General features: G+C 34.2%; 1 protein-coding gene across 6 annotated transcripts in view; it reads right to left on the bottom strand.

Annotated features, from left to right (window-relative positions):
- Positions 1 to 13153, bottom strand: part of LOC118192978 (cytochrome P450 4C1-like) — an 86729-nt gene that overhangs the window by 50941 nt on the left and 22635 nt on the right. For all 6 annotated transcript variants that reach the window (XM_085814091.1, XM_085814092.1, XM_085814093.1 and 3 more), the window contains one exon: positions 9180 to 9370. In XM_085814091.1, coding sequence (XP_085670217.1) covers positions 9180 to 9370 — 191 coding nt within the window. The remainder of the gene's footprint in view (positions 1 to 9179; positions 9371 to 13153) is intronic.

The raw sequence follows: 13153 nt of genomic DNA, 5'->3' as shown, positions 1-13153 counted from the left end.
ACGAAAACGCCTATACAACCAGCCTGTTCGCGGAATTCGAACCTCAAACCTGAACTACCAGTGTTCAGGTACTTTACCCCTCGGTTGCTAGTGGGCCTGTTTACTGTTGAGAGAGTAAATTTCATTTGAATGAAATTTTACATATTAAAAATTTTAAATAAAACGATGAAATTTCTGTTGAACCTAGCAAAGCGTTCAGATCATTTTCTGTTACTGACTTGGATGAAAATAATTCCTAATTTTCAACAGGACAATCGGAACATCTTTTGAATATTTTAGCAGCTGTGTGGAAGCTGCAGTGGAATAGTTTTTTTTTTTTTTCAGTTTTTAACAAAATTTTTCATAAAATTCTTGTGCATTCATACTAAGTTCATTATATCCTGGTACTATAATCCAGTACTGTTGAGTCTGGGATTTGCAGTTTCACAGTGTGTACATGTACTTTGAGCTTTTACCTAGAATCTACAGTGGTTTTTACACTCGCCAATGACGGAGTGGATAATAGAACAGCTGTACGCTGGTAGCTTAACTAGTTTCAAATCTCGGCGGTAATGGTCGATGCAAAATTTTCGTGTTTATCTCTGCGCAGCGTGAATACGAGCCAGATTTCTTTGAAACTCTCCTCGAAAACATCCCTCCCTTTAAGCAGATAGCCCTTGAATTAGTCTTAATTAATCTGTAATTTGGTTGCTATTTCACAAACTCACTCTGTGATACTTTGCATAATACTTCTGTGCAAAGTAAATTCAGTGTATTGTAAAGACCATAATTCCAAATCTGGTCAAATTATTAAATTTTTATATAATCCCAAAATCGAAAATTTGCAGACCTTCACTTGTTTCTTTCAATTTTCTTCACTGATTAATCTTTGGTTACTAAATATACCACCATGGCATCCAGTACTGATTCCTTAGGAATTAGCGTTTTATTTAAGAAGTATTATTCATTTTCTAATGCGGACTTAACGGCATAGAGTATATCGATTTTTCTCGCTTTAACAACAAGCTACGTTTCATCAAAAATATCTTTTGTACTTCATTTTAACTTTTTCAGTTATCTTCCCTAAACTTTGTCACCATATGTTGTGCTGTTACTTAAAAAAGATCATTTGAATTACAGTAGGCCTAACCTACCAATAGACAAAAGATCGTACCGCCAAACTTGGAAAATTGATAACTGAAAATAAACTCTATGCAAAAAGATGACTGGAGCCTAAATTAAATATTATGGGATAACTCCTTCCGACCTCGTCTTCCGAGGAAGATTCCCTGGCTTTGGTAACAGGACCTTTATTCTGGATGAGTTATACAGAAAATAAAATACTTAATAGCTTAACAAAAGAAAATTACTGCTGTGTGCCTAAGAGGAAAGTGCCTTTTCGGTGCACTCGTAAGGTAAACTGGTTTGCTCACATTAAACATGGAAAAACTACATAAATTGCCATGAAACCATTCCCGTTTGCTGGGGTTTGAACTGGGATCGAGCTATATCACTATTAAGAAGTCTTAACATTTGGGCTGCTGGTAGATGTTTAATAACTTCATGTGCACATTTTTTTTTTTTTTTTTCTGGTGAGAAAAAACGAATCACTCTCGTATACAGAAATCTTGTAAGAAACTATTTCAATCCTATAAATTTTACTTCCAAAAGTGTAGCTGTATCAGCTATCGGTAGCAAAGATTCCAGTACTACATATACCCTTTTTTCCTTGACATCAAAAGAGTAGTATTGGTGTGTGTGGTGTTTGGTGTATTTAATTACGGCAAAGCACACTAGGGCTATCTGCCTAAGGGGAGGGATGCCTTCGTAGAGGACTTTCTAAGGGAAACTGGCTCGTATACACGTTACACATGGGGAAAACCACGAAAACACCCATGCAGCCAGCCCGTTCGCGGGATTCGAACCTCGGACCGAACTACCAGTGTTCAGCGACTTTACCGCTCGGCCGCTGGTGGGCCTAGAGTAGTATTGAAAAGCACGCGTGTTAATTTGACGATCTTACCGCACTTTTGTATATGATCATCCGGAAATCTTTCAAATCTTATGAAAAATGCTATCTTGCAAATACTATGAAACTTGAATATTTTCTAAAATATGAACTTTATAAATTCAGTAACCTTGCAAAAAATTACATTGGACTGCATTAAAATAAATCTCTGAATATGTTTAATTTGGCAAGCATAAGAGTTTGACATCGTGTAATATTTCGGTAAGATGACTTTTGTACTCGAGAAAAATCTGGCTCTTTGATTTACTTTCAGTTCTGTATTCAGAGAAAAATTTGATTCAGGATTTCATACCATTTAAATATAATATGTCGTTGAATAACCAGACTTATCCTTCATTACAATATTTTTTTTCGGGGATAAGTTTTCCTCCGTTTGTTTACTTTATCGCAAATTGCCAAAAGGAGGTCCATTTAAAATTCTCAAGATGATTTAATATCATCGTCCCTCTTCACAGTATAAATCGCAAAAAATAAGTCTGAAAATTATTTTTTAAACCAAGCATATTGTGGACTTGAAAACCTAGAAGAAAAGCCCTGTTGTATGATTCGTAGAAAGCACTGTTGTTCGTAGAAAGCACTGTTGTATGATTAACTGAATGCGTAACTGATTCTACACAATCATCTTCAAGATCGTACGCAACGGCATATACCAAATACATCTCAACTTATAACTTCTTTGGTGCACAATAGCTTAAGCTTACCTAATGGCTATCCATGAAAGTTATGAAAACGCTTGGCGAGTTATTTTCTCCCATAGTGTAACATATTCTGTTAATAGTTTTAACATTATTTAAAAGTGGCCAAGCACGTAAGGGCTATCTGCCTAAGGAGAGGAATACTTTCGTAGAGGTCTCTTTTCAGAGGAATTGGATCGTGTTCAAGTTACACATAAGAAAAAAACAGGAATATTAGCCATGTAGGCAGCCCATTTGCTTAGGATCAAACCCAAGTTGAACTACAAGCATTCAGTGGACTTAACCACTCAGCCAATGGTGGAGTTAAGTTACTAATAGACTACACAGAGTCAAATGTAAAATTAAACAGAGCTATATTATCTATTCCTGGTAGGTTTTACAAAACAAAACTATAAGGTAAATAAATGGAGTCTTTTTCATACAAAATTTACAATATAAACGATTTATCTTGATTCTGAGCTTACGATTGTTTAAAATAATAGGAATCTTGGAACAAGCGAAATAAACAGGCAAAATCTCAACCTAAACATTTCGGTGAGATCTCATGAAACTAACTTCCTAACAATACTCCGAGCTGTAAAGTCGCTGAACACTGGTAGTTCGGTCCGAGGTTCGAACCCGCGAACGGGCTGGCTGTATGGGTGTTTTTGTGGTTTTCCCCGTGTGTATACGAGCCAATTTCTCTTAGAAAGTCCTCCACGAAAGCATCCCTCCCCTTAGGCAGGTAGCTCTGGAGGCTTTGCCGTATTTAAATAACCTAACAATAAGACCTTTCGGTATTTTCATGACAATATTTTAAGGCGAATTACGCAGACAGACGGCAGCAACGCTTTGTAACATTCACGAGATTTGCAGAAAATAATAATATCCTACTTTTAAACTATGGCATTTGCCCTTCAGTTTGCACAGTTTTCTCATTTGAATGAATATCGTAGCATACAATTTAACGGCAAATTAAGTATGAGTAAACTCTAATATAATTCTCACAAATTATATAAAAAAATTCGGGAATATTTACAGAAATAAGGACATTTGAGACTCTTGAAATGAAAGACTACATTGCAATGCGACTCTGCCCTGCAGAAATTTAGGATGACTGTCACTTTTACTGTTTGTCTTTAATCCATTATCTGTATGAGTGCAGCAGACTTGCATAAAGGCACTTTGTTAACGGAGCGCCACTTGGAGCCAAACATAAACGCTGATGCGATATCTCAGTAGATGGAGGCAAACTTAACGATACATAAAACTTCATGGAAGAAAATGACTGTTTTATTAAATCCATCAGACAAATACAAAATAAATTTTACCTACTATTTTCAGATTACACAGAAGGCATAAGTCTACAAATATGATTTAACACTGCCGAAAATATTTGTATCTTTTCATGCAATCGCCAAAAGGTCCATGAGGTTGAAATCTAGATGGAGACGGTCAGTGCCGCGCTATTGTTTATTTTCAAATTTTATACATTGTATTCAGTATCATGATCAATAACGTTGGATTTGCGGTTAACTTGTTCGTATTAATAACTGGCTGTTGAATGCTGGCTAACATATTATTCGCTTAAGTAACAGAAAATCTAGGAGAGAAAATTCGTTATGTTCATTTTCCCCGCTATTCGCTACAAGGCCATTAAACAGATATTCGTGTAGCGGCATGAACAGACTATAACATTTGGCGTTTTCGCGCAGATTTCATGCTTAGAGTTTCGTTAACAGAACTGTACCTTATAGCTAACGTACTGAAAGCAAAACTTCCATGATTTCACTATTTTTCAAATTTAATTCTATTGAAAAAAGATTACAATTTGCCTTCAGTTTAAGTTCTTTCATTTAAATACAAATATTTATGCTTTTTCAGCTTGTACATTATACAAAATAGTAGTGGAACAAAAAAAAAAAGTAAAAAAGAAAAATACAACCATTATCATAAAGGTATTCTTCGAATGTTCACAGAAAGCTCTTTTCAGAACTTCGAGGATAAATACTTTCATTTGGCTGATTGCCTTTATATCTCATTTGCTATTTCACTTTTTTAATTAACAAAGACAAGCACCTTCGGAAAAGAAGGTTAGAATCATTTGTTTTTTTCCGTTAACGAAAAGAATAAATAGAAATAATAAAAAAACATGATTATTTTTCATAGAGACTACGATGCAGACTTCGTTGAATATTTCAAAACTTTACTCAGTTCACTTCGTTTCGAGTACAAATGAAAGTGAGTAAAGTTTTTTGAATGTTTTAAACGCAAATGTAGTTTCTTTGGTTCATAGAATGTTTCATAGAAGATTAATAGAAATAAAAGCGAGAGTACTTGGGAAAGAGAAAATTTAGTCGAAAACTTTTATAACTCAGCACATATACGCGGACGTGCTTCGAAAGAATTTTATGATGCCGGTACTTCCCCATATTTCCCTTCAGTACCCATCTTCCAGCCTTGAAAATCATCTCTATTTCATCATAGATCAGTACCTAAATTTAAACTTTCGGGAAGCCATTCCAATATTAGATTTGTAAGTTGTAGATACAATTAGAAAATAAACAATACAATCTCTTATTTTTAAATCAACCCCTTTTTTATTCCTTAAAGCAAGGATAGACAGTTAATTTCTTATGCAATTTGAAAATAAACAATACAATCTCTTATTCTTAAATTCTTTATTTTTTTCTCAAGCGAAGATAGACAGTTAATTTCTTATGTGCAAAAGATTTCATTTTTTACAAATGCTTCGTGACTGCTGCTGGGCCCACCAGCAGCCGAGCGGTAACTTCGCTGAACACTTGCAGTTCGGTCCGAGGTACGAATTCCACTAACGGGTTGGCTGCATGGGCGTTTTCGTGGTTTTCCCCATGTGTAACGTGTATACGAGTCAGTTTCCCTTAGAAAGTCCTCCACGAAGGTACCGAAGCCCTAAATAAGATGAGCTCCCGTACTTCTTTTTATAAAACTGAACCATACTTTAAAGGGGAAAAAATTAGAATTCCTGACGTTTTAGTTTAACAATAAGCAGACTTTGCAATACTCTATTTTCCTAGAAATACGAACTCATGAGAACATGAAACGTTCAAGTAAAGTTCCCTCACTCACATGCGGAAACCTTTCACTTTAAGAAAGGCAATAAGTTTGGAAGAGTTTATTTCGGAACGCATAAATTTCTTGCCATGCCATCGTATCTAGTGTATTGTTATCGATGCTTACAGTTAGTTATCCTCACAGGAAGGAAAATTTGTATTCTTAAACGTGCGTTAAGTGACAGAGAGTGCATTAAGAGTGAAATACTGAGATAAACTGCTCAAGCACATATACATCGTCTTCCCACAGTATCCACTAATGGGGGGAAAGCGTAACCAGCAATTTTACATTCATCCTTAGGAGTCAGACTCAGGACTCATTTTACCCTGACACACATCTACTTGATGGCTATAATTATATCAGAATAGAGCCGCGGTCAAAGACAATGTTCTCTCTTATCAAGATTCCCCTCATTTTTTCTTTCCATCCACTCATATCCTCATTCTGTTTCGCCCTGGAATTTTCATCAGCTATACTTTAAGCATATTTAATTTTTGTGATGATAAAAGAACTCCCCCCCCTCTACGACTAGAGCTTAAATTGGGTCGGAGCCCACCGGATTTCGGCACCGGTGCTTCTTAGTTTTTGTAATAAATCATAATTCTAGCCGGAACGCACCGGAGCTCTGAATAAGAAGGCTGAGGCACTTCTTTTATGTAATTGAATAACAATTTCAGTAGAAATTTTATCTCAAAAATTTTATTTTAACAATAAAATATTATATTAAAAATCGGTTATTAAATTTCAATTTATCTCTTTACATTTTATTTAATTTTAATTATTTAATTACTTCAATCTAATTATTTCAATAAATAAAAATTAATTACCTGATCATTATCAATTAAATTTTAACTAATTAATTATATAATAATAATTGATTAAATAACAATTTAAAAACATTAATTAAATTGCTATTAATTAATTTGATAATAATCAACTATTTAATTTTAAAATTATTAATTAGTTTAATAGTCATTTTATTTATTTATTTTCTCTTGTTCCTCTTTGCTGACGGTCCTCCATAGGGCTCCGGCACTTCTAATCTTAGAATTTAAGCCCTGGTAAAGATCAAGCGCAGAATTTGATACTAAATTTCAAAACATGAAGCCCAAACAAGAGATTAATTTATTAGCATGAGGACATCTATAAAATTATGATGCTTGACTGCTTTAACATCAGGGCATCTTTAAATTTGTTTGACTGTTATACTAGAATTTAAAGTAGCTTGGGTCTCTTTTTCCCTAACAGCGGATATTTGCTCATTCGACACTGGCCACTCCCAAGGCCAGAAGGGGTGGCCATTTTATTGTGGAGGCACCTAATAGGCGGCCGCCGTTGCCTCCTATGAAGGAACGGATAGTTACAACCATACCTTTTCGGAGATTCTTCGGTATCACAGTCGGCTCTTCTAACCACTATGCTGTCTGGGCGGCTGTAGCTTGGGTGTCAACTGCATTTTACGTAAGTGTAAATCCCTTCAAAAATAATATTTGAATTTTTGGAATATATGGTGGGATGCCTTCGTAGAGGGCTTTCTAAGAAAACTGGATCGTATAAACCTACACATGGGGAGAAAACCAAGAAAACGCCCATGCAGCCACCCAATTGGCCTGGAATCGAATCCAGGTTGGAACTATCAGTGTTCAGCCACTTTTTACCGCTCGCTCGACCGCTGGTTGGCTTCAGTCATGGAAAGAATTATTGCAGTTATGTTTATCTGAGTGTAATTCGATAAACTTATAAAAGTGAATGCTTGGTAATCTATAGACGGTTTGGTTTGCAAAATAGACTTACCTTCTTTTGAGGAAATGAGGAAAAAAAAATTGTATTTGGCAGCGATTTAAAAACGTATTAATAAGAGCAGATTTCGGTCCTTCCTTTTTAAAACAAAAGGGGAGAAAAGGTTTATTTGCAAGAAGGTTTGGATAAAATCCTTAAGAGAACTTCCCATGGGTGAATCAGACAAGTCATGGGGGATCAAACAAATAGAATTTTATGCTACAAACCAAAATATATAATTTTTATATTTTCTCGTAATAAAAATTGCAATTACATATACGTTATGGGTTATAAGAAAATTTAATGCATGTATAATTTATAATAAATAAGTATTTGCAAGAAAAATGAATGCTTCATAATATAGACAGCCAAAAAAAAAAAAAAAAAAATAACAGAAATTTGAAAACTGGAATAGTTTCAATAAAACTCATTTCATTAAATATTATTATTAATATAAAAAATAGAAAACTTTTATGCGTTCTGTTACGTTTGGTTCATTTTATTGCGAAAATTAAATGAGTAGTAATCCTCTAAGAGTTCCACGTTGTTCAATTGTTACACTACTAAAAGCAAAGGGTGGAACATTGATATTCTTGTTAGTAGTGAATACATTAATTTCTGTTTCGTTCAGTGGCAGTGGTCAAGAGTTGTAGTTGTCTTACGGGATTTCGTGCAAAAGATTAAATCTTATGCAGATAATGGAATTGATGTAAAGTTTACTCTCGATTACCCGGGCTATTGCCGAGGAAGAAGGTCACGGATAATTTTAAAAACAGGGATAATCCAAACTATCAATTTTCCTGCATATTGCATGCGTTTATCTCTTTAAAAAACTACTAATTTACTTTCTTTTTGAGAATATGTATTATTTTTCGAATTTCACTGCGCATTTTTCAAAGTGTTACTTAATCACTGTATTCGAATTCCGTTTGGTCGACGAATTGCAATAGATTTTCAATAAAAGTCACTGCTGTCTCGGGATTAATGAAATTGCCAGCATCTTCCTCGCTTGCATTTTCAGTATCACTCTGCCTCTTATCTTCTTGTGACATTGAAACGATATCCGAATCACTCGAGCATTGAAAGTCTGGCTCACTGGAATTGCCGTTGAACCATTCCTTGATGTTTTCCCGATCGACATTTTTGAAAACAATTGCATTTTCAATCTTTTTGCGTAGAACTTAAGTTCGTGTTTCAACGTTTTCGCAATTAAATAAATCTCCGATTTCTACCGGATTTAAATTTTTACTTCTAAAATTTGAAATCAATTTTCGAAAGAATAAGAATACATGCACGTAAATAAGTACGAAACAAAGACATTACCGAAACGATGCCTTCGATTATGCAGATGGCAGAACGAACTTCGCGAGATAATCGTCGAAACTAAACCTAAAGACGTATTTCGGTGGTTTTTAGAGCTTATTCGGACTTGTGCGTTAGTTTTTTACACATTATTGCGGACAGTCATGAGCGTGCGTGTGTGAGCACCGCCAAGCACGGATATTCCGCAAACCGGATAATCCACCAACGGAAAATCGACAGGACACTCTAAAAGTTTTTAACCGAAACTGATAATATCAAAATTATTTTTAGAACGATTCATAATAATAATTAATACTTACCACAAATTATGTCTAATGTGCACATTTTAATTAGAGGCACGATATCTGTGGCAGAATTACTTCCTAAAGATCCAATTTTTTTCACTAACACTTGCGACTGCTCGTTGAAAATAACCAGAAAATCCATTAAAATTCGGAAATGGAAGGAGGGTGTGAGTAACTTTCTGCGTGTTCGCCATTTTTCTCCCGAGCTGTTAAAATAAAAGTAAGAAATTTAGCACATTAAGAAACTTGAATTGGCAAAAGAAAATAAAATTTTGTAACCCTGCAAATTGTCAGAAGAGCATGTATTTCTTCTTAACTAAAATTTAACTGCAGTGCTAAGTCATAATTTCTCACTATTAAAGATATTGTTTCCTTCCCTTATTAAGATTCTGTTCCACATGCCTTCTTGGTGTAATTGGAAGCATATTCGAGAGGTTTGTGTCCCGGCGAAAGCATTGCATATTTTTTACGTCTCCTGCTACAAAAGAACCTAATGACACTACATCTTAATGACACACAGAAGTTATGGATAATGAGTGGTTATACGTTCATGTGAGGTTTAAATTTGGGACATGGAACACATGCTTGTGACTATACGGTTATTGACGCTTGATAGTTTTTTAAATCTATTAATAAGAAAATTCTCTACAGAAAATGAAGGTAAAGCGATAAGGGTTTAGTTTAGTTTAGTTTACGAGTATGCTGCAACCCTCCTGGCCGACAGTAATCGGCCTCATGGTTAACGCAGCACACCCGACGCAGAAAAACAACAACAAAATAATAATAATAAAATAAATAAATAAAAGATTAAAATATTTAAAGTCCTATTCCTATGATAGTCTTATTTTCATTCACAATCCTCATAATTTCTGTTGCATAGCTATTCAAGAATTTTCTTTTTTCAATTACATTTTGTTCATTTATTTTTTCAAATCTCGTCCTCACACTCTCGGTCAGTTTACATTCTTCCATAAGCGATAAGGGTAGAAGAGATCCTCGGATATTAATTCTCCAAGTTAATCTTCAATTATTCATATTTTCTACTGAATGTGTAAGTAATTATATAATATCCGAAAAAAAAATCCTAGTTTTACAGTTCTTTAGTGCTACATAACTAAAAAACTTGTTCTTATGTGCCTATGATTATCAGTATTGTTATTATCAATGCTATACCTTAGGCTTAGCCGCCCAACACGGACAGTGGTTAGAAATGCTGACTGTCGTACTTAAGGGCTCGGTTTCGAATCCCGGAGAAGGCATGGATGTTTGTAAATGTTTAGCGTCTGTGCGACATGGGAGAACACTAAATATGCGATGAGCCCACAGTTCTCTCGAAAGGTTGATAGTAGGGGACTTTCGGAACCGCCTCTCCAGAGTGCTCTCTATCAAAATTGGGGGCGGAACTGAGCAAAGTCATACTGTCACCTGTACGGTGCTCAATGCTCTTGCCAACAACAGGCGCAATTTCGCTCTTGCATGCCTCGATGTATTTCGTGGGCTCTTCTGATATTACTTTCAGACAAGTGAGATATAAGTCGCAAAAACGTACCTTAGTCATATATAAATATAGTACGCATGAAATCAAATATTTCATGTAACATGTAATATATTTTGAATATTATTAATTAATGCTCCCTGATCTTTGTTATCTGGCTTTCGGCCAGAGTGTGACAATGTTTCGACTGATTATGTGCACAAAAGGTATTCCCCCGAAAATTCTCTTCAACTTTCGTATTTTAAGTCGCATTTGCTTCATAAAAGAAAGCTCAAAGGAGCGTTTTTTCCATTTACACACACATACAAGTTTCGAGAGCATTTGGTTTAAAAGTATTTAAAAGCAGCATATCTTTAGAATTTCCGATGGACAGCCTCGGGCACTGCAGATAAAAATGTTTTATTCAGCATAGTGTTGCCATTGCTCGTTTTGTGATTGTTGAGTTTTTACTCAAAAACTCGTTAAAGTTTTAAAAATATGAAATAGAGATATTAAGGTATCTGCGTACGTTCCGAGCACATTTTTATAAAAACATAGAATTCTGATGAAATATATATTTATTTAGTCAAAATATGATATCAAATCATGAAAATAGGTAAATTTTTAGGAATATTTTCATAAATTTTTGAAATATATGCAATTTTATGCACATTTTTAGGAGAATTTAACACTTACGTTAAATGTCATATATTTTTCCCACAGCATATATTTCAGTTTTATTTATACTGTATACTACTACAACACTCATCTGTGTTATGAACTAAAATGTTTGATATTGCTAAAATTTACTAAAATATGTGTAATTACATGAAAAAACACAGTTTTTTGTAAAATATTTCTTATCGTTTTATATAGAAATACTTAATAAAACAATCAAATTAATAAATATAACTTAGATTGTAGCTTAAAACCAAGTAAATAATATAGAAAACACTTTATTGAAATTTAATAGAGTTACCTTTAAAACATTTTGAGTAATTACATTTCTTGTATGTAAAAACACTAGAAAAATTAGTTTTCCAGAAAACGCATTTAAAGATTTCACATTAACAGAAAAATTGTTCTGTTGTATTTACAAACTTAACATTCTCCACATTTGTACATCACACCCTCGATATCTTTATACTTAAGTAATTTTGATTTCCTATTTGATTTTAATTTTTTTCTGGCTATTTTCGAAATGAGCGACGAATGACGTTTCGAGTTCTTTATTCTTTCGTTATCAATTCCAAAGTAATTTTTAATCATTTCTTGTTCAATTGATATGCCTAAATGTTCAAACACAGGAAGTAATCCAAGATACGCTGAATTAAAAATTAAAACTACTATATATGCATCCAGCAACATAGTATTTATACCTAATCGCAATATTGCCAGACCCAGTTCAAAAAATCGCAATGTTGCCAGTCCTAATTCAAAAAAATAAGGCAAATAATTATTACCAGAAACAAAAAAAGTACCCAGAATTAAAATGAAATGTTTTAGCACAATTTTTAAACACAAACAGGTAAAAAAAAAAAAAAAAAAAAAAAAAAAAAAAACACGGATAACAACATTGTTTACCTTTAAGTTGAGCCTTTTAAATGGCACTTCCGGTCTTTCTGCTTTCACTTCCAGTGCAGTTAATTGGCTATATCTTCTCTTCTAATTATCACAAACGTAAAAATGAACTATTTTTGGAATCCTACAAAACTGACCTTTCAAATTGGGTAATTAAAAAAAATCAAATTTTTTCGCCGAAATCTTCTTTTAACGTAATCTTCCTTAAAATAATTCGAAATTCAAAATTTGGGCTTCCAGGGCCCATTGGAGAACAACGTTATTCAAAATTTGGTGGCTGTAGGTACCGTTGTAGTTTTTTCACAATGCTAGAAACATCCATCCATCTTTCATGCAGATTCTTCATTACTTAATTCCTTTAAATATAATACGGGGCGATATTATTTGGTGGCAACAATTTGAAAAGTTATTCAACGCTTTTAGTGATTCGACGTAATATGCTGTTTAAGAGTAAAAGTGCTTCTGGACTAACGCCCGTTTGGGTTAAAAAATCTAATTTAGCTTTTTGAAAATTAGATTGAAGTTAATAATTGTGTACCATGTCAGAAGGAAAGGTTTAAACCGTCCGTACTACTTTCTCATGGAAACTGACTCGTATACATGTTACACATGGGAAAAACCACGGAAACGTCCCTGTTGCCAGCCCGTTAGCCTGAAATCACACCCAAGTCAGATATACCAGTGTTCAGCGATTTTACCGCTCGCGTACTGGTGGGCTCGGTGCAATCTAATCAGATTTGAAATTATCAATCCATCAAGTTCAATCTTTTAAATTTCATAAATTTTAGAAATTTATATAGTTAATAGATAATTGACAACAGACAAGAGCATCCGTGCTTTACCGTGGAATCAAGTGGTATTATTGCCCTTCCACTGCATCTTTCTGCGAATATAGTGCTTATAAGGGTTGCAACATTTCATCAGCATCGGTGTT

Source organism: Stegodyphus dumicola, chromosome 3, assembly GCF_044657685.1.
Source record: "Stegodyphus dumicola isolate Sdum_Otavi_A_Nest chromosome 3, ASM4465768v1".
In the NCBI taxonomy this organism is placed as follows: Eukaryota; Metazoa; Arthropoda; class Arachnida; order Araneae; family Eresidae; genus Stegodyphus; species Stegodyphus dumicola.
Note: the sequence above shows the minus strand (reverse complement) of the source record. Positions and strands in the feature narration are given on the sequence as shown.